The 21,684-nt window shown below is 42.1% G+C and overlaps 1 protein-coding gene across 2 annotated transcripts in view; it reads left to right on the top strand.

Moving 5' to 3' along the window:
- The window catches only part of LOC120046464 (sorbin and SH3 domain-containing protein 1-like), a 75,181-nt gene extending 58,560 nt beyond the window's left edge, over nt 1-16,621 (top strand). For both annotated transcript variants that reach the window (XM_038991723.1, XM_038991722.1), the window contains 10 exons: nt 6,406-6,482; nt 6,769-6,942; nt 9,846-9,892; nt 10,259-10,373; nt 10,817-10,942; nt 11,216-11,410; nt 13,013-13,111; nt 13,881-13,933; nt 14,266-14,372; nt 16,146-16,621. In XM_038991723.1, coding sequence (XP_038847651.1) covers nt 6,406-6,482; nt 6,769-6,942; nt 9,846-9,892; nt 10,259-10,373; nt 10,817-10,942; nt 11,216-11,410; nt 13,013-13,111; nt 13,881-13,933; nt 14,266-14,372; nt 16,146-16,213 — 1,061 coding nt within the window. In that variant the 3' untranslated portion in view covers nt 16,214-16,621. The remainder of the gene's footprint in view (nt 1-6,405; nt 6,483-6,768; nt 6,943-9,845; nt 9,893-10,258; nt 10,374-10,816; nt 10,943-11,215; nt 11,411-13,012; nt 13,112-13,880; nt 13,934-14,265; nt 14,373-16,145) is intronic.
- Nucleotides 16,622-21,684: the final 5,063 nt, after the last annotated feature.

Below are 21,684 nucleotides of genomic sequence, written 5' to 3'. Positions count from 1 at the left end.
AGGCTTAGGGGCAGGGCTCCAGAGTGTTCTAAAGCCAGGGAGCAAAGGTCCAGACGAGGGGGCTAATGGGGAGGAAAGGGGGGGATAAACAGGGCTCTGGTTTTCTAGGCTGGGCCAGACAGGGGCGAGGTAAACAAGAGGGACACAGCAGGGTGGTTAGGCATGAGGAAGTCAGCTGTCAGAGGGAGGTCAGAGGATGGAATTCCTGCGCACATGACCAGGGGAGAGAAATGCGAGGGGGGGGGGGGGGAGGAGGGAAGGGGAGGAGAAAGGAAGGGACAGATCGGGAACCGCGTGGCAATGTTGCCCCAATACATAACCAGAATTCCAACTGGCCAAGCAAGGCCTAGTCCTGAAGTCTAAAAGTAAGAGAATTAACCTTTGCGCCAGTCCGTTTAGAGTTTGTTTTTGTTTTTGCCAGATGCACAAATGTATTCTTTGTAGAGCTATTATTAGTTTATGTAAGCTGTCTGCGCTCCTCAATTAGTAATACATATTTGTTCTCTACAGAATTATTTTAGATTGTCAGTACTGTATAGTGAAACAAAGATACCAGATAACTTGACTGAAGTTCAAGTCCCTATCCTATAAAAGTCTTGACTGAAGTCCCTTTTCCATAAAATGTGGAAACTGCTATAAAGGGAATTCCGCCCAGAGTCATCTTGAGCCAAAGTCAACTGACTAGCACGCTCTCTCATTATGGCCTGCCAGAGACACACCACCTCAGCTCTGTGGACACTCCGTTACAGTACATACAACAGAGCAAGATAAAGTGCAGAGAGAGCTTCATCATGTGGTCCTGCTTCATGCTCTTTAAAACAATAATGGCACACTTTGTTGTCACAGAACTTTGCTTCCTGTAGGCCTTTCTAGTGGCTATAATTATAACGTCCCCTTACAGTGCCTTGCAAAAATATTTGCCTCCCTTGGCATTTTTCCTATTTTGTTGCATTACAACCTATAATTTAAATGGATTTTTATTTGGATTCCATGTAATGGACATACACAAAATAGTCCAAATTGGTGAAGTGAAATGTTAAAAAATACCTGTTTTAAATTTTAGAAAAAGGAAAAGTGGTGCGTGCGTATGTTTTCACCCCCTTTGCGATGAAGCACCTAAATAAGATCTGGTGCAACCAATTACCTTCATAAGTCACATAATTTGTTAAATAAAGTCCACCTGTGTTCAATCTAAGTGTCACATGATCTGTCACATGATCTCAGTATATATACACCTGTTCTGAAAGGCCCCAGAGTCTGCAACACCACTAAGCAAGGGGCACCACCAAGCAAGCGACACCATGAAGACCAATGAGCTCTCCAAACAGGTCAGGGACAAAGTTGTGGAGAAGTACAAATCAGGGCTGGATTATAAAAAATACCCGAAACTTTGAACATCCCACGGAGCACCATTAAATCCATTATTAAAAAATGGAATGAATATGGCACCACAACAAACCTGCCAAGAGAAGGCCGCCCACCAAAACTCACGGACCAGGCAAGGAGGGCATTAATCAGAGGCAACAAAGAGACCAAAGATAACCCTGAAGGAGCTGCAAAGCTCCACAGCAGAGATTGGAGTATCTGTCCATAGGACCACTTTAAGCCGTACACTCCACAGAGCTGGGCTTTACAGAAGAGTGGCCAGAAAAAAAGACATTGCTGAAAGAAAGAAAATAAACAAACACGCTTGGTGTTCGCCAAAAGGTATGTGGGAGACTTCTTCCAAACATATGGAAGAAGGTGCTCTGGTTAGATGAGACTAAAATTGAGCTTTTTGGCCATCAAGGAAAAATGCTATATCTTGCACAAACCCAACACTTCTTCATCACCCCAAGAACACCATCCCCACAGTGACGCATGGTGGTGTCAGAATCATGCTGTGGGTATGTTTTTCATCAACAGGGACTGGGAAACTGGTGGGAATTGAAGGAATGATGGTGCTAAATACAGGGAAATTCTTGAGGGAAACATGTTTCAGTCTTCAAGAGATTTGAGACTGGGACTGAGCAATACTCGAGTGGTTTAAGGGGAAACATTTAAATGTCTTGGAATGGCCTAGTCAAAGCCCAGACCTCAATCCAATTGAGCATCTGTGGTATGACTTAAAGATTGCTGTACACCAGTGGAACACATCCAACTTGAAGGAGCTGGAGCAGTTTTGCCTTGAATAATGGGCAAAACTCCCAGTGGCTAGATGTGCCAAGCTTATAGAGACATACCCCAAGAGACTTGCATCTGAAATTGCTGCAAAAGTTAACTCTACAAAATATTGACTTTGGGGGGGGGGGGGGGGATAGTTATGCACGCTGAAGTTTTCTGTTTTTTTGTCTTATTTCTTGTTTGTTTCACAATAAAAAATATTTTGCATCGTCAAATTGGTAGGCATGTTGTGTAAATCAAATGATACAACCGGTCCAAAAATCTATTTTATTTCCAGGTTGTAAGGCAACAAAATAGGAAAAATGCCAAGGGGGGTGAATACTTTCGCAATCCACTGTATAATGTCCTATTCATGGAAATAACATTAGTATTCAACTTATACAGTGAGGAGTTGCTTAAACAGGATACTGAGGGTAGATATGACTGAGCCAAAAATACAGCCTCATTAGCATAATGCAAATTAGCATTTACTGCTGTAGGCAACATCCCTGTAGAGTTATCGCAACAGCTGGTGGCGGTTGTGTGTCATCATTCCCTACTGCGTTGTGTCATTCTTTACTGTGGTAGGACTAGCACATTATAGTATGTGGCATTACTAGCACATCTCTTACTCAGAGGTGAGAGTCAACCATGACTACTCATCCCAACAGGTGTGTCTTCCGGAATATTATGTGGTAGTCGCTCACAGTATGACCTTGCTGTTTTGACAGTTCTATTTGAGACTGTGTCCTGTGATGGACCCTGGAGTTGGAAGGGCTTTCTGGGTTAGCTGCAAAAAAGTTAAGGGCATTCCAATTCCTCAATGCTGAGGCCTAGTTCGTAAGTTGTGCGTAAATGGGCAGCGGTGGCTTATAGTGTAGTTTGTATTTCTTATGAACTCTTATGAGCTGTTTATTGCATCATTTTAGTTTATACTGATATCAAAGCTACTCTGGATTCTGTTCTGATGTTTATTGAAATATTTGAACATGTAATCTGTTTATTTAATTTGATGTTCGAACAGCAAGCGTACCAACATTGCATCACATAGCATTTCATGCATGACATACTGCCCTGCTCTATGCCCTTTCTGTTGTTTCACTTCTTTTATGTTACTGCTTACGATCACTAATCATTTAATTATGAATAATTGTGATTGAATCAACATATCAGCTCCGGTGAAAATTACGACACTTAACATGCATTTCTAGCGCTATTCAGAATCAACATGTTCACTTCTCCACTTAAAACAAAGCATTTAACAAGTGGCATTACTAATAGCGTAACAAAGTCATTTGTTACTTGATGTGAAATGCATCACGTTCTTTTCTCCCTCATCAACTTTTGATGGACGTTGTCTTTACTTTAGAAATGTGTTGACCCTGTGTTATTTTCAGTGTGTGTGAATTTGTGCCCATTAACCTAATATGCTGTTTATTCTGTTGTCCTGCATGCTTGCCAGTGGATTATCAAGGTGGGAATGGCTATATAATTTCACCATGCTCTAGTAGTCGATCAGTTCTTGCCAGTAATGCCCTAGGTTACCAGTGTAAGAATAAGAAGCCCTTATCTGCTGCCAAAGCCTGCATACCCCAAATCCTCCCCTCTAAGTTCAAACCTAAGCTGATACCCCCTAGTGTTGACAGCCAGGACAGGAGGCCTGCGCCTGCCAGGCACCCAAAGGCACACAGCTGTGAGGATATATACACAGGGAGCACAGGCGCAGAGGCCCAGGAGAGTGGACTAAACTCAAACACACACAAAAACTCTAATGGTCTCCCCCTTGATTCTGAGGCTGGTTTAAATAATGGCAGCCCTGCGACTAGAAGGAGCACATCTGAGTTCTCCACCCTGTACCGGAACATGCACAGCATCCAGAGGCCTTCCTGCTCAGTGGGCTCCAGCCCCCACGGGAGTGTCCGTAGCCTGACCTCCCTGTTCGAGAAGGTGGGGGTCAATGGAACTGATGGGGAGGGGGATGAGGCAGGCGAGAACATGCCCGGGCGGGACGCCGTGTCATCGCGGGTGTCAGAGTTTGAGCTGATCATCCAGCACTCCAGCCCGTCTCCCACACGCTCCTCCTCCATGCCAACACTACCCACCGGCCAGAGCCTCACCCACAACCACAGCCCCACCGACCTCTTCATGGCGTCCGCTGTCTCGGCTGAGTCGCTGCTGCTCACTGTCCCAGGGCACACTGGGCAGACAGAGGGCTGCCCTCTCGAGGACACGGAAGGCAAGGCAGCCCGAGACAAGGCGTTTCTGTCAGACAGTGAGATGGTGGGATCCTCTGAGTACAGTGACACACTGAGAGCCGAGTCCCTCTCTGGGACTGAGTCAGAGACAGAGCAGCACGGCCCCACAGAGAAAGCCCCAGTACCAACAGAGAAACCCCCAAAGGTCACTATCTCCAGAACCTCAAACAGTCCCCCAGCACCAGTCACCCCGTCCGCTTCCCCACACAAACACCACCACCATAAACCCAGCAGCAAGTGCAAAGGCTCCTGCCCAGCCTCCTATACCCGCTTCACCACTATCCGGCGGCACGAGAGGCAGCAGCAGGCCACGGCCCAGCAGGACAAACTGTCTACCCAGGAGAAAATAAAGAACTCTCTCCCCTCGAACCTCTTCCTCATGGGCCCTGCACCGTTCAGGGTGAAGAGGCCTCTCCGGTCTCACCAGGCCAAAAAGACTCTCTCAGCCACTAAGGTGATGGCAGGTCAAACGTCACAGACAAATTTCTATGATCCCAGGCCCCTCATTCCACTGCGCCTCTCTTCCTTGGAGGTGCTGGAGAAGCTGGGCAACGGGGAAGGTGCACCGTCCGACAGTGACAACAACCTGACTAATAGGGGAGTCTTGGACGCCAATGGGAATCTTCTGCAGCCGCTAGCAGCTCACCGCAGAGGTGGCTATCTCCTCTCCATATTTTCACCTGAGTGTCCCTTCTCCCACACACCCGTGCCGATCTCTATGGCCACTCATTGTGTTTTTTTCTCCAAGCTTTTCTCCTTCGCATTCTATCTGTATTTTTCACAACGTGATGCTACCACCTTCCATATTTTTTGTCTGTGTGGTGTGTCACAGTAACAATGCAGTGTTTGGTTACATTTTCTTGCCTGACACACATTCTTTTCCATAAACCCATCACAAAACACTTGTAACTTTAGTGCATTCTGACAACTTTTGGTAATGTATTTATTCAGAGACACGTCTTAAGGAGTTATACATAGCTACATAAAAATGTCAGAGGCCTACATGACACTTCTCTGAATTGTGTTAAAGTAGATTCAGGGATTCATTTAGATAAAAATGTATTGATCTTCATGTAAAATGCCATGTAATGTTGGTGTAGGCTATTGTTATGGCAATGCATATGGCATACAGTATACACCCTCAAGTAATGCGTTACCATATCTTTTATAAGGCTATGTGCTTCCGGGTTTTTGTCAGCTTTGGCGTAAGCAAATGTACTGTGTCAGGGGTCTGTTTTCATCTGTCATCCTCCATTTTTATCATTCTGACAAGACTGGAATTTCAAGTAGAGAGACTATGTGCTTCCCTCTTATTTCTTTGTAGCTGGTATTGGTACTTCCTGTATATATTCTGTGTAATAATACACGGATTTATGTCTCAGAGGTTGGTAATTATAGGGGTTTTCTTATGGTGTTTGGTTTGAGGAATGGTGAAATGTCTATTGCTAATGGCTGTGTGGGAAGCAAGATGAGTACTGTAGTACAGTTAGGGATAACTGGGATGAAGTAATTAAACATGTCAGTGTGGAAATCAGATGACTCATTGGTGATGGGTGATTTGCATTTACATTGTACATCAACCATATCATAAGTCACAATTGTTTTTATCTGAATGTTTTGTACAGTGTTTTGTTTCCTCTATAGCCATCAACCTCTAGTATTTTTTCATAAAAACAGGGTCATACTGTGTTACTGTGTTTATTGTTTTGTGCATGTGGGAATATGGTTTTTTTCTTCAGTGTGTGTATCTCTCCTTTATCATACTGCAACGGACACCTTTTCTTCAGAGCATGTCTAGTTCTATGTTTTACAGTGTTCCCTTGCATTGTCAAAATAAGTGTTATAGATCTATTGGAATAGTGGTATTGCAATAGGGTTAGAGCTATTTCTTTTTTTTATTGAAATATTATAGATATTGAAAGCAGCACTATTGATGAACTCTGTTATGGGGAAATGTTGAATGCCTTTGGAGAATTTCAGGACATAATTTATAAATTTTTTGTATTAGATTCAGACTCTTTGACCCAAGGAGACCTTGGTGACGGCCTGGATGAGGTGGTCAGGAGACGCCATGGAGATAAAGAGGTAATGTTTCTTTATTGTTTGTTTATTGTTTCTGCAACATTTCTTTTGTAGTCCTCTCTCAACAAAATCTGATAGGGCTTCACTCTCCTTTTGAACAATAAATATGACTAAAAACTGTTCAGCGTATACTAAAACTGTGAAATATTTCCACAATATTCAAATTGCTTTACTGATCATTTCCATCCTCCATCTTGGAGTGTCTGTGGTCCTTAGAACTATTAATGTGGCATGCACAAACAAGTAAAATGCTAAATAAATGACAGATAATGGTATGTTTCCCTGACAGAAAATTTTGGAAGAGCAACGGCGGCTGAAAAGGGAGCAGGAGGAGGCCGACACGGCATCGAGGCGACACACGGGAATTGTTCCCACCCACCATCAGTTCATCACTAACGAACGTTTCGGAGACCTGCTCAACATCAACATCAATGACGCAGACAAGAGGAAATCCGGATCAGAGGTACAATACAGTACCATCCCTCTCATTGTGAAAAATGACAGCTATTTTGGTGTGTGTGTGCAGTGGCGGATCTAGCTTGTATGGCTCCCTGGGGAACCCCACCTTCAGCCCCACTGCCAAAAAAATTAAATAAAAGAACCATTCTGCCATAACTGTAATTTTTATTCAGACATTTGGAACAACTAAAATAAATAATCATGACTTAAAAATATTTACAAAAAATAAGACTCAAATATCAAAAAGAAGTAACAAAGACAAATAGAAACAAATTTGTGTCGATTTGGCACTCGAGCATCAATACATTACCCATCCCCCAACACTATCAACCAAGAGTCAAGACTAAACCAATTCACCTTGGTGGTGTGCAGACTGGTTTTATATTATTCTTAAGTATTTCGCACAAACCAGAAAGAAATGCAACAATATGTCTGTGAAACTATATATTCACAGTATTATGAATGAATTGTGGTTTATTTGGTAGCATTTCGTAGTGTGACTGTACAGTACTAATGCAATTAGTAAAATCCAAGTTAGAGGTGCGCTATTTGATAGATTCCCCCGCTCCTCCTACCTCGGGCTTCCAGTGGGGAGACCTGAGGTATACCTACCCCCGCCCCCCTCCCATCTTGTACTTCTGAGTGGGAGACATTCCCAGGCAGTAGCCTGCCTAGCTCACAAACTAGAATCAGGGCGCCCACTCCGACATGGTTAATTGACCCACAGTCCCACATGGTGACATGATATCATTGACATGATGTGCAAATGAGCTATAGAAAACCGATCTCGCAAATGTCATCATTACGATTTTTGTTTTGTGCGGGCGCCCCGGCAAGATGCCGCCCTGGGAGGCTGCCAAAGTCGTCTATACCTAAATCCGCCAGTGTGTGTCTGTGTGTGTGTGTACTGTACTGTACTGTGTGTGAGTGTGCTGTAATGTACTGTGTGTGAGGGGAGGAGAGACAGTCGGGTTCCTGCTTTCACAGATGGTTTTGTCAGCTGTGACCAGACTTCAAAGGGTTGAAGCAAGCGCTGTACATTTGAGTCAGGTGTTACGGTGATTAGGGCATTAGTAACTCTGGTTTGAATCATTGTTCTGCCTTTTTACTGCTTATTACGTTCAACATGGGTCAACACCCACTGATGACTATAACCAGGGTGCACCCCAAAAATATTTTTCAAACACCTGAAACAGCTTTTTCCTGCAATCTAGAGCCGTAATCGTTATGCTTAATTCTATGTAAAATAATAAGTACATTTTTCAGCATATCTAAACATACATCATGAGCTGTCTGTATCCTCCTGACTGGTGGTCATTTTTTTAAGTCTACCAGCCTTGCTAGCAGGCATGCCAGCTAAGATAATTAGACAAGCTATACTGAACAAAAATGTAAACGCAACATGCAACAATTTCAACGTTTTTACTGAGTTACAGTTCATATAAGGAAATCAGTCATTTGAAATAAATTAATTAGGCCCTAATCTATGTTAGAATTTGTCTTCAACTTTAACATTACAGAGTATTTTGTGTAGATTGTTGACAAAAAAAATGACAAATCCATTTTAATCCCACTGTAACTACAAAATGTGGGAAAAGTCAAGGGGTGTGAATACTTTATGAAGGCGCTGTAGTTATGAGGTTGGGAAATTGGGAACCTATCTGGGCTAGCTAAAGCCAACTTCATACAATTGCTAGGTGGCTAGTAGTATTACAGAGAAATAACAACAACCCAAAATATTTTTGGGTAGTTTTAATTTTTTAAACAGTACAAATCTGAGGGTCCCCTGTGCCCCCTATGGGCATGACTCCTCTGACTACAACAATTTAAATATATTTACATATATTTAAATATATCATGATTTGACCTTGCTTGCCTGAATATGGATGAATGAAGCTATTGTGATAGTAGTTGTAGCCATAAACACATTCCAAGGTTCAACATAATGCTTTGTACAGGTTAGCACAATATAGGTTCTACAGTTTTGTTCACCCATTATGTTTGTGATTTACCGTTTCAACATACCTTTTTACAATATCATACATTTCCAATTATTTTTTTTAACGTTTTATTTAACTAGGCACGTCAGTTGAGAACAAATTCTTATTTATAATGGCAGCCTACTCCGGCCAAACCCAGACAACAAAGAGTATGCTCTCTACTCTACTCTATTTTCAGGGAGCAGCTAAATAAATCTGCCAAAAATACTGTATATCATCATGATAAATCTGCCTTTCACTCTGTTTTCCCTGACACACACATTTACTACATTTTAATCGGCCTGCCTGCTCTTTTGGCATCTGTTTGACTGCAGCCCACAGTAGCTCAGTATTTACCACCACCGTGCAGAAACAGTCACATGAGTCATTTCATTCCTGTCATTGCTAGAATATTCTCAGTGGATCAGGGACACTGAAAGGGCACAACTAACAACCAGATGAGCTCAGAAGTTACATTTAGCACTCAAAAACATTTAAGCATTTTAACTAATTACTGTTGTATGTGACCAGTACAAATTGTTACTCTGGATTATATGTTTATGTTTTTATAAATTCTAGGAATCATATTATGTTATTATATTATTGTTAATTTGCAGTGCTTTATATACTTTGGAGAAGAAAACAAATGTTTATTGCAGCCTGACATGTACAAAAGATTTTTTTCATGTGCCTCAACTTTTATGAATAAATAATGTCTTACTAGAGGGTATAAAGATATACTGTAACCACCAGCAGTAATTCACGTGAACATAAATTAGAAGATAGTTTTGTGTGAACCTCGCAACCTGGCATGCAAGGCCAGCCTGAACGGAATAACCAATGTTCAGTACATACCACAGGGCAAGGGAGTCCAGGCTCCTTTATCCATCCTGATTTTCTAACAGTCCCTGCTTTGTTTGTTTTACAGAGAACTCCAGCCCTGGCTCGGTTTGACTTCAGAGCGGAGACTCTAAAGTGGGTAAAACTCATTGACGCACATATCATGAGCGATTTCAAGAACATGCACAAAATATGTTAAGCTGCAGCGAAATATAAGCCTTGGTGTGTTGTAATCATCATGTGACTGTACCATATAGGCATTAGTGTGACTGACTGGTGGTGGTTTATATTCATCTCCACTCTCACATAGCAATTTACACGTGGGCAGACCTCATTCTGAGTCTCATAGTGAAATGTTCCATGTGGTTGATATGTGGTCATATTTCTCCTTTTGTCATATTGCCCATATGCCTTTTTGACATAATGCTCATATTTTTTAAATTTGGCATATTGTTGAATCCAATAGCTAACCTATATGTTTGTTGTTGCTCTCTTTTTCAGGGAGTTACCATTTCAAAAGGGAGACATTGTGTACATCATTCGACAGGTGGATAATAATTGGTTTGAAGGGGAGCATCACGGCAGAGTCGGCATTTTCCCACGGAGTTATGTTGAGGTACAAACAGTTCCAATATTGTAACTGAAAATGAACTCTGACCTTTTTGTTACTAATGGAACTCACTACAGTATGGTACAGACTGATGTGCCAAATTGACCAGTTATTGCAGTGTTATTATGACACAAGTCAATTCTTCAGGGTTATGACACCAGTCAGTTGAAAAGTTCAACAGTGGAAGAGGCCCAGTATTGATATTCACTGGAGCCGTGTTCAGTAAGAAGAAACTGTTTTGAAACAGGGAAGTGCCACCTTGTCCATGGAAAAACACAGATATTTGTTTCCTATTGCAAAATGTTCTACTACAGTGTGCCCTCTTGAATGTGACACTGTTACAGTACCTACCATTGACTTTGACTGATTGCCTCCTGAACTTGACACTAGATCCTAGCATTGACATTGACCGATTTGTATTTTGGCCTTTGTGTGTATGTTTTCTCCAGCTTCTTCCCCCCACGGAGAAGGCCCAGCCAAAGAAGAGTGCCCCAGTGCAGGTGCTGGAGTATGGAGAGGCCATTGCACGCTTCAACTTTACAGGGGACACGGTGGTGGAGATGTCTTTCAGAAAGGTAAAAAGAACTAGGTTTTAAGGGTATTGAGGTTCGGAGCAGTTTGTTCCTCTTTTTATGTAATACAGACGGAAATCACAAAGTATTGCAACCTAGTTCCATCATAGTTTCAGGATACAGGAAATACAGTATGCTTATCAGAAATGTGTGTGTACTGATGGTGTTTAGTTTGTGCTTGCTTTAATGTTATCTAATATAATGGTTTGATATATCATGCATATAAATGTGCGATCATACAGTATGAGCTAACGGGATGCCAATGTGTGTCTACAGGGAGAGAGGATCATCCTGATTCGCAGGGTCGATGAGAACTGGTACGAGGGCAAAGTCTCTGGCACCAATCGCCAGGGTATATTCCCAGTCACCTACATAGAGGTGCACAAACGACCCAGAGTAAAGAATGGATTGGATTACCCAGACCCCCCCATTGGCCAATCACCTCACCGCAGCCTCAATGCTTCCCCTCAGGTAATGACACGCTCCACACACACACACTCTCTTGTATAGCTGTCTGTCCAGGAATACACCAATCCTACACACTCCAAGTTTGCCTCAGTTTTTTTGTTTACTTTTGTGGTCTAGTATTGCTATTTATTTTAACTTTATTATTTGTGTTTTGTTTATTCAAACTCATGTCTAATGTTTAATCTTCCCGTTTCTGTCCCTCGTCCTCCCCTCTCTCTGGATGGTCATTTTGGTCTATAAGCTGAACCGTGTCCGTAACAACCGGCTCACCACATCCCCCCTGCCCCTCCCCCGCTCCCCCCGTCGCTCTGTGTCCCCCGAGGTCCATGCCATCTCCTCTGAGTGGATCTCCCTGACCATAGGGGGTGCCAGCCCCCCCACTGCCCCCACCCCTCCTCTACCCCCTCTCCCCTCCATGTCTTACCGCTGGGGCGAGTACCTGCCCCCCTCCAAGTCTGCCAGCCCCGTGCCCCCCATCTGCGGCAGCCCCTATTGCATCTCCCCCATGGCCTCCCCCTCCGCCTCCCCCCTGCCCCCGCCCTACCCGCCCCGCCCTGGCTCGGCCACCCCTTTCCTCACCTTCACCCCGCCCCAGGGGGAGGACTTCCTGCTCTCCCCTCCCTCTCCTCGCCTGTCCCGCAGCCTGAGCCCCTGTGGAGGGGCGGGCCTGGAGAGCTGGTTGACAGGGGCCAGCCCCTTGAGCATCCTGGAGAGGGAGTTGATGGAGGGGGAGGGGGCAGAGGGAGACAGGGGCACTGGCCGCGAAGCCCTGGACAGCTGGCGAAATAGCCCTGCAGAGGTATCTGATCAACTGCATGGTGTGCAGTGTTGCATCTCGGGCTCACTGTGGTTAGAACTGGAGTTCTTCCCTCCATGAGCCACAATAATAGGATGTTTCCGTTGTTGCTGCCTCTAGATAGATAATTGTGCAATAGATAGTGAATGACAACTAACTGTAATGTTGACCTAAGGTTGACCTTCCTCCAATGCAGTCAGCAGAGCTTACACGACTCCTGTGTCATATTTTGGACTGCATGTTTTTTTTTGTGTGTGTGTGTGTGCGCCACTAACATGCACATGTTTCAGTGTTAAATTGGGTTTTCATATGAAGATTTATCTCAGGTGTTTGGAATGAAAACCATGTGACCGTGCATGATTTGTATTTTTTTAATGTGTTGAATGATTCACAGGGGTTGCAGATTCTTGACCCCCACAATTACACCATCATATTGGAAAATAATGTCATAGAGAAGCCAATTTGATTACTATTTGAGGATTAAGACTGGTTCGCGAACAATCTGAAACAAATGTAGGACTGTTTTTATAGAAAATAACTTTTGCTTGAGAGATATGTCTATGGATGTTTCTAACAAACAGTGTAAATTGACTTCCACTACGATTGTGTTTACAGCACGCTGTTGGAAACGAAGTGCATCTTCCAGACATCACCCACTGGGCACACACTGGTTGAATCAACGTTGTTTCCATGTCATGTCATTTCATTGAAATGAACCAACGTAGAATAGACGTTGAATTGACATCTGTGCCCAGTGGGGAACTCCTATTTGTGATCCATAGAGTCTAATGTGTGTGTTCCTCTTACAGCTGGTGAAGAATGATAGCGACTACCATGGAAGAACCTCCAGAAGCCCTGTCATGTTGTTTGACATCCAGGACAACAACATGAATGCTAACTCATTCACGGTAAGGGGCCGATTTGCCCTTTGTGGGCGACGATAATGTTTGAAAATTGATATGTCTGGTATTTCTGGACAAGAAATATGTGGTGGGGATTTATTTATCATGATCTATGATGATCGCTTGCTTTAACTCGTCACTGTTAATTGAACTGAACTTCATCACTTAACTAATCATTTATCCTAAACCCAATCTCAGCTTTAGACTGTTACTTTGAGTTTCTGTGAAGAACAAGTCAATAAGATTAATATGACAGCATTATTGCATGACCTTGCTGTCATCTTTTCCTCCCCACTAATTGTGCATATAATCTTTTGAATAGTATCAGACGTGAACTAATAGTTTGTTGTGACTGTGTTCATTCTATATGCCACTCACTCTAGTGTCTTGCTCTTCCATGCTTACCCCTCGGCCGGACTCCACCACCATCTCTTCTGGTGTTTCACGACTTTCCTGGTTTTTCCTGGTTTCTAACGGATCCCTCCCTTTCTGCCTTGTTACTCACTGGACCTCCTACCTTCCTTCTTCCCGTGCACCCTCTAACTCCCTGCCCCTCTACCCAACTCCTTCATCTCTCCTTCTGGGCTGACTGGGAATTCTCTCTGACCTCTGACCTGACCACTGTCACTAGGAGGCGGTGTGTAATGAGATCATGAATATAGCCGAGACCTCGGTGAGGTACTGCAGCATCCTCTCCCCCCACCCCAATGACTCTGTCCTCCACAGACTCCTGCCCCCCCTTCACCCCAGTAAACAATCTCTCATCATTTCCCAGCAACCCCAGTCCCACAGCAGCAGCCCGGAGCCAAGCCGTCTCAGCTGTGGAATGTGAGTATGGCCGTCTGACGTCTGTCCCTACATCTAGTCTGAGCTCTGGATACTCTGGTTTCTGTTTTACTGTTGTACTCTGACTTAAGGCCCCAGTTCAACCGAGTCATGTTCATTAGGGCATGCCACGGAAAATATTTTAAAATGCTTTGCAATAGAAAACTAAAATGAGTCCCAGTAGTCGCTCCTTGTTTCAGTTGGTTTTAATCCATTTGGTGCCTATTGAACACTATCCTGGTCTTGTAAATACATCTCATATTTCGTTTTTGATTCTATGTCTCTCAAGTCCTTTTGTGGTTGTAGTTCTGACTTCATGTAATGTTATCCTACAGTTTCCAGGCTTTGTACAGTTACGTGCCACAGAATGAAGATGAGCTGGAGCTGCAGGAGGGAGATCTTGTCAGTGTCATGGAGAAGTGCGATGATGGCTGGTTTGTTGGTATGTGCCTGGGGGCTCAGGATGGATTCCCCAAAGATATGGTCATAGTCACATTCATCCATATAGGGTTACAGCAGAGAGACAGCAGAGTGACAGCAGAGGGTAAAACTGCCATGTGGGTAGTTTCTCGGAAATTCGCATATAGAGGAGGTTCAAACACATCAGGCTCTATTTTCGCAAACCTAACACAATGGTCAATCTTAGCGCTGGCAGTAGCGCTATAGGTTTTGGGGTGTGTCAAACATATTTTAGCTATTTTCACAACCAGAATTATTGGCGCAGTAGCAGGCGGTAGCTGGGTCTTGATGAATAAACAAGTTGTGGGTGCGTCGCGGCTTGACAACTCACTGGCCAATCAGAACGTGCTCAATTGCTAAATATGTGGTCACTTTAAGTTGTGTATTTACGATCTTTTATGTATTGCGTTGTCATCAACTCAACTAGTTCGTTAAATAGCCTCCCCCGTATTTGCTAAATATGTTGAATATGTTTGCAGTCCACATTGCTCTAATTGCATTGCTTCAATATGGAAATACATTGTTTTGTAGGGGCTAGGCCTACTGTAAATTGGACATGGACATGCCAAACATAGTCAATAAGCAAGATTAAATTCACTAGGCTATTGATGAGGCCTAAAAAGACGGTGTATAGTTCGAAAAGAAATGGGGCTATGTCTAAATAGTTACAGGCGCCATAATTACTCCCCGTGTGCTTATAATACAGACAAGGCAACTTAGACAATGGGGGGTTTTACGCACATCCAAACTTTTCAGCGGAGCTGGACAACGATTGAATATAAAGAGAAAGGGGGAATGTCCACTCTCACTGTTATACTGCTTCCAAATGTAATGTTTTATAAACATCATGGAGCCATCTTACTGATCAGATTTGCACTTCTCCAGAAATAGCCATGTACATTTTCAACATAAACCCATTGTCGCTGAATCTTTATAATAAGTTTGGTTTTTAATCAAATTAAATGAAAAGCAATTAATAGTTTTTTTTAAAACAACAATATTTCTAAATAGGATCGGGTCAGAAGCATGATATCATAAATCGCATCTCTTGTTCCATGAACATAAAGCAAACCAACCAACCATAGGAGGTTGGTTGGTGGCATCTTAATTGGGGAGGACGGGTTCATGGTAATGGCCGGGGCGGAAAAGGTGGAACGGTATCAAATTCTTCAATTACATGTTTCCACGTGTTTGATGCCATTAAATTCGCTCAGTTCCAGCCATTATTATGAGCCATCCTCCCCAGAGCAGCCTCCACTGGTGCACACGTAGGCATAAGGGCTCTTCGGCAGGAGGCATGGATGTTTGTCCTATACATTGAATATTGTTTAATAAAACATTGGTTATAGGCTACTGATTAGGCTACTATGCGCCTCCGCTGACAAAATCGATGCCATAACCAATTGGATTACTGCTAAACCAGCTTTTAGTGAGTCTTAAATATCACCAGTAGCGCTACTTGAAATTGGCACGTTTTTAATGACACACATCAAATATTTCCACCCCTTCCACCTTAGCGCAAGGGAGCTGATATAAGACAGGTCAATTACCAACCCTGGCTCCATAGCAAAGAGCGGGTTTTTAACAACTCGCAATTGCCAAAGAGCGTGCGTTTGGCCCAAAAATAGAGCCCGTAGAGTTCAAAACGTATGTGTTTATGTTTATGTACTCAATGGTAGTGCTTGCTATAATATCACATAAGTAGGCACATTTGGATTGCAAAGACTAACAAATGTTGTTGTTGTTTCGTTCTCAGGTACCTCGAAGAGGACAAAACAGTTTGGCACGTTTCCAGGAAATTACGTAAAAGAGGTCAACTTATAACCTGTCAACAAACATTTATAGTGTGAGGAGAACCTAGCTCTAACCCTTGGTTGCCTGTTGAGTGTTGGGAAATAATTACTTTTACTCTTGACTGTTTAAATTAGGACAGTCATTTAGTCAAGTGAATACGTTTGTCTAATGTAAGTGATCAGTTTGGTCTGAGGTATGTTAATGTGCATGAGGTGGCAATAGGAGAAAGCTAGCTGTTGACACTCTGCCCAATCGTCAGTGTGGTGTACACATACCTTAACCACGTCCTGCAGAGTACATGGTATTCTGACAATGGAATTTTTAGTAAAACAATTAAATGTCACACACTGCGGTATACACTGAGTGTACAAAACATTTAGGAACACCTTCCTAATATTGAGCTGCACCCCCCTTTACCCTCAAAACAGCCTCAATTCATCGGGGCATGGACTCGAGGTGTCAAAAGCGTTCCACAGGAATGCTGGCCCATGTTGACTCCAATGCTTCCCACAATTGTGTCCAGTTGGCTGGATGTCTATTGGGTGGTGGACTATTCTTGATACACAAGGGAAACTGTTGAGCGTAAAAAACCCACCATTGTTGCAGTTCTTGACACACTCAAACCAGTGCGACTGGCACCTACTACCATACCCCGTTCAGAGGCACTTAAATCTTTTGTCTTGCCCATTCAACCTCTGAATAGCACACATACACAATCCATATCTCAACTGTCTCATGGTTTAAAAATATTTCTTTAACCTGTCTCATCCCCTTCATCTACACTGATTTAAAGTGACATAAGGGATCATAGGTTTTACCTGGATTCACCTGGTCAGTCTGTCATGGAAAGAGCAGGTTTTCCTAATGTTTTGTACACTGTATATTCTTATACAGTAGGTATAGTACTTGCGGTGTGTTCTTGTGATTTGTTAACTACTATACAAAGTATTTTTGAAGCACATGAATGTCTATCTATATGAGGGAGCAGTAGCAGAGCAGTTTATGGATCAAGAGAGCGGTTCTTATAACCTCCATGATGGATCAGGAGGGCTCAAATGTGTAGTTGATACACTAGAGAAATATGAGCTGTTATTCATCAGCTACCTTTCAGGACCTATGTTGGGAAAAGTCGTTTTATTTCACTTTGAATGCAGATATATTTGAAGGTTGACATGACTTGCTAAGCCGTCTAGAAGACAATTTTATCCCCTAGGAAAACCCATGTAGTGTTTGGTTGGACATACCATGAAGGTACCAGCCTGTATGTGATGGCACATACTTGGGCAGTGTCCAACAGACCATATTCCTTGGTTTAAATTTCAAAAACCCATTGACCTGACAGCGAACTTAAAGAAACAAATTTATAGGCCTGCTATATTGTGTATCATCGTGGACTGGCTTGATTTTGTTAGCTCAGAATGCACTAAAAGTTAGAAAGCTATGTTTGTGACAATGTAGGCTTGTAGTCTTTGTAAAAAAATAGCAGAACACTCTTACCTCAGTGTAGTCCAAAAGCTTCCAATGCCATTTTAGTATTGCCTCTGGTTTCTATTCAAGGTCTGTACTATAATTCGAGCATGTTCATCTGCATGATAGAAATCCCAATGATCAAACATATTAGCTAAGCTTTCTGTCAGATGAAGTAATGAATGCAATCAGGAAGACTGGCTCTGCTATGTATGTACCTGATGAAGATAGCTTGTGTGTGTATGAGCTAATGAGTGAGTGAGTGTGCGTGATCTTCTGTGATTCCTATGAGGTAGCTGGTGGCAGACAGCTGCCTAAACTAGACTGGCTCCAGTGGAACCACAGGACAGGCATGGTATGCCACTTTTTTTGAAGCACTTAACTGTATCAATAGCTAGGTTCCCATCCAATTGGCGATAGATTTGAATGTGAATATTCGACAATCCGCATAAAAACAATATGCACATTTTCCCACCAGAGATGTGTTTGAATCACATTGACTTGTTGTGGATAAGAGTGATGACGTAGTGCACATAAAAATAACTTTTGCGGTTAAATTCCCATGCCCCAAAAAGTGAAATGTGTTGCCATCGCATTTTCAACGCTACTGAAGGTTTTGTCACAAGAATGTTGTGTTATATAGAGAACATGCCCACTCTGGTCTTGGCACGTGCGTTTTTAGCCCCAAGTTCGCAGATAGAGTGCGGGTAGGCTAGCCTACATTATGTGATTATTTGAATTGTCAAACAGCAGCCAAGCATCAATTATCATGTCACTAGAATATTTATTGGAATGGAGCATTAAGCTCATCTCCATGCACTTTCACCACCTTGTGAAGTTCATCATAATTTATTTAATCTATAGCTTAATAAACTGCATGCTTTCCCGAGTTGTAGTGGGACGACCACATGACTCTAAGTTAACTTGATATGATATTATATCAATATTTTCTTATTACAGGTATTTCCACCGCCATTTCTCGCATAATTAATTTGACTGACAAAAAAAAACATTTGGAAAGTTTAGCGACAAATTATTTTTTATTTTATCCGACATGTAATTTTCTTCGCATGAAAAGGTTAGTGCCATCATTATTTTGAGGTCTAGGCACAACAAGAAAAACATGACTAATTATCTTTGAGCTGGACTACTCCCTCAAGGAAGATTGCTTTGAATTCGGATATCAACGCATCGAAGCAGTCTTCCTGTGAGGACAGAGGTCCCCAATTTGAACGCTTCATCAGATTTGTAAACTGGTAAAAGGCATGCACCATGTCAGAATACTGTATATTCTGAAAACTTGGTAGATTGAAAAAAGGATGCCTTATGTTGTGGCAGCTCTACGTTCTTCTCTCTTAACTTGGTCATATCAAATTCTTCCTCTTTATGACTAACTGCTATGTGTTCTTCAGCGGAATCCTAAATGTCATGAGTGGCAGTGTAATTGAAATTAGAGTACATCAGTAAGACTATCAACATCTAACTCGTATTATTACCTTTTTACAGTAGTAATACTAATCTAGTTCCTGGAGTGATACCGATTAAGAGTATTTATATGTTACATATCTTTATTTATCCACTTGATGAAGTTAGCTACAGTAGTGCAGTGATGATTAGCATTGACCAGATTGGGACATGGTTTGGAGTTATTTAAGTGGCTACCCCCTATCGTGTTACCTTGTGAGATATTTATTCTACAATGAAGTACAGCTCGGCCTGTTTACTCATTTGTCTGTTGTACTTGAAAGGAATAGAAAGCTTAATTCTGTCAAGCTGTTACAACGTTTGTCATTGACATGAGACAATACAACACTCAAAACATTCAACATCGTTTATCCCTAGCTTTTTTATAGCCAACATCGATGAGAATAGTCTTGTTTGACGGTTGTTTTTACCGAACCAGTTACGTTGTGCTGAGTTTGTCTCTAAATCATTCATATGACTATCAAGAAGTATTTTGCGGCAACAGTGGAGCATAGAGGAGGTGTTCTACTCACAGGCGGCCGGTGAAAACTTAATTGGGAAGGACGGGCTCTAGTAACGGCTGGAACGGAATCAATGGAATCGTATCGAACACATCAAACACATGCTTTTCATGTGTTTAACGCCATTCCATTTACTCCATTCCAACCATTATTATGAGCCGTCCTCCCCTCAGCAGCCTCATGTGGTTCGACTGTATGGCCATTCATGTGTTTGTAAGTAGCGTTTCCTACATTTACATTTCCCCTTGGTCTGCTGCACATAACTGCCACAACGTATGTTTCTGAAGGATAACCTGAGTGGCGGTTGTATTATGACTCAGCTGTGAGCTGTTTACCACATAGAGATACAGTGTAACACAATGTGTTCTATTTAATGATGTGGTTCCCCCATGCTAGCACTTGCACTATAGATATGACCCTTCTCCAACACAGACATCCGAAGTTAAAACAAAACTTATGAGATCCAGGGACAATTTAATAAGGAAAGGTCTGTTCCATATCAAACTGGCTGTATGATAGACGTTTGGCAACAAGCAATCACTCTTGTGGTATCGTATGATAGCCTTTACAAGTCAGTGTAGAATGTTGATGTGATAAAGTGCTCCATGAAACATCACAGGATGTATGAATGTATGATTGTGGAGTACTGTATACACACATAATGTAAAAAGGATCCGTGCTTTCAGCTTGAATTAACATGTAAACCATTAAACAGCCTGGCACAATAAGGATTGTAAATATGTATAATAAAGAAGTATGGAATCCAAGTGATGGGAAAAAGTCACATAAAGCTCTATCAGTTGTTCCGGCTTATTTACCTGAATGATTTTTTTGGGCAAAGCACAGAGTGAAGAGTTATTTAGCACAGACAGTTTGATGCATATGAAGTAACATTACGCTGCCATTTTGCGAGGATCGTAATGCCTTATTTCAGATACAAATTGTGCCTAATTTTCATTTGCTTTTATTGATTATCACAGAAATGTATCCATATGTCATATTTAAGGATATTACTATTGTTTTTACCATTAGATTTAGTCCTTGATGGGAGAATACATGTACTAAGTACCACTACTGTACCAGTACCTTGACTAAAGTGTGACACTGCTTCAAATAAATTATTAAAAAATCAAGGCACTTAACCCTCATTTGCTCCAGCGGTGCCGTACTACTATGGTTGACCCTGTAAAACAACACATTTCACTGCACCTATCCGGTGTGTGACAATACTATATATATTTTGTTCTTTAGTTTGCCAAGATGCACAACCTGCAACAGGTTTTGTTTGTTAGCTTTTTTTTTTGCGGTGCTGTTTCAGTGTCAATATTAAAATGAAGACAACACTATTTACTGCTGTGATTTTGGTATTATGCAATATTTAATAAACTATATAAAGCATCCTGAAGTACCATGTGTCTAATGTCATGTACTGGGTCTAACTTTGAAACAACTGTTTTACAGTTATTTGTATTTAATGTTGTTTGACTAAGCTTATTCTGATAATTTTCTCAAAAACCCATACTGTACACAGAACAGACTCACAGACGCAGGTATACTCCAGAGAACCTGAGATGTCATGGATAACGCTGATTATATAATCAGTGCAAGATAGGAGACAGCACAAACTAATTTTGCCACGGGGCCTGCATTCGGTCTTCCACAAGGTCCGAAGGGCCGCACTTAAATGTTTTTATATTTCCTCGCTGTCAAAATTTGGAAACTAGTGCTCTATCCATCTTTTTTGGAATTTTCAATACTCCCTGACTGTCTATATTTATTTTGGATGATTATTAGTGAGCTGGACACAGTCAAGAAACTGTTTAAATGTAGGTCCATTATCATTGCTACACAGTTTAGTTTTAGTCATTCTAATAAAGTATATTGAATATATTGGACCCCTTAGTGGGCCGGATCCGATCTGTGGGCCGTATGTTTCACAAAAATGATCATGGAAAAGTAAACCATTTTGGCTACAGTGAGGCCGACACCACCAACAACATCCCAACTGAACCTCTGATTTGAAAGTGATCAATACAGTTCAAACGATTT

This window comes from Salvelinus namaycush, chromosome 4 (assembly GCF_016432855.1).
Source record: "Salvelinus namaycush isolate Seneca chromosome 4, SaNama_1.0, whole genome shotgun sequence".
Classification (NCBI taxonomy): Eukaryota; Metazoa; Chordata; class Actinopteri; order Salmoniformes; family Salmonidae; genus Salvelinus; species Salvelinus namaycush.
The sequence above is the reverse complement of the archived record's forward strand: the minus strand, read 5'-3'. Positions and strand labels throughout refer to the sequence as shown.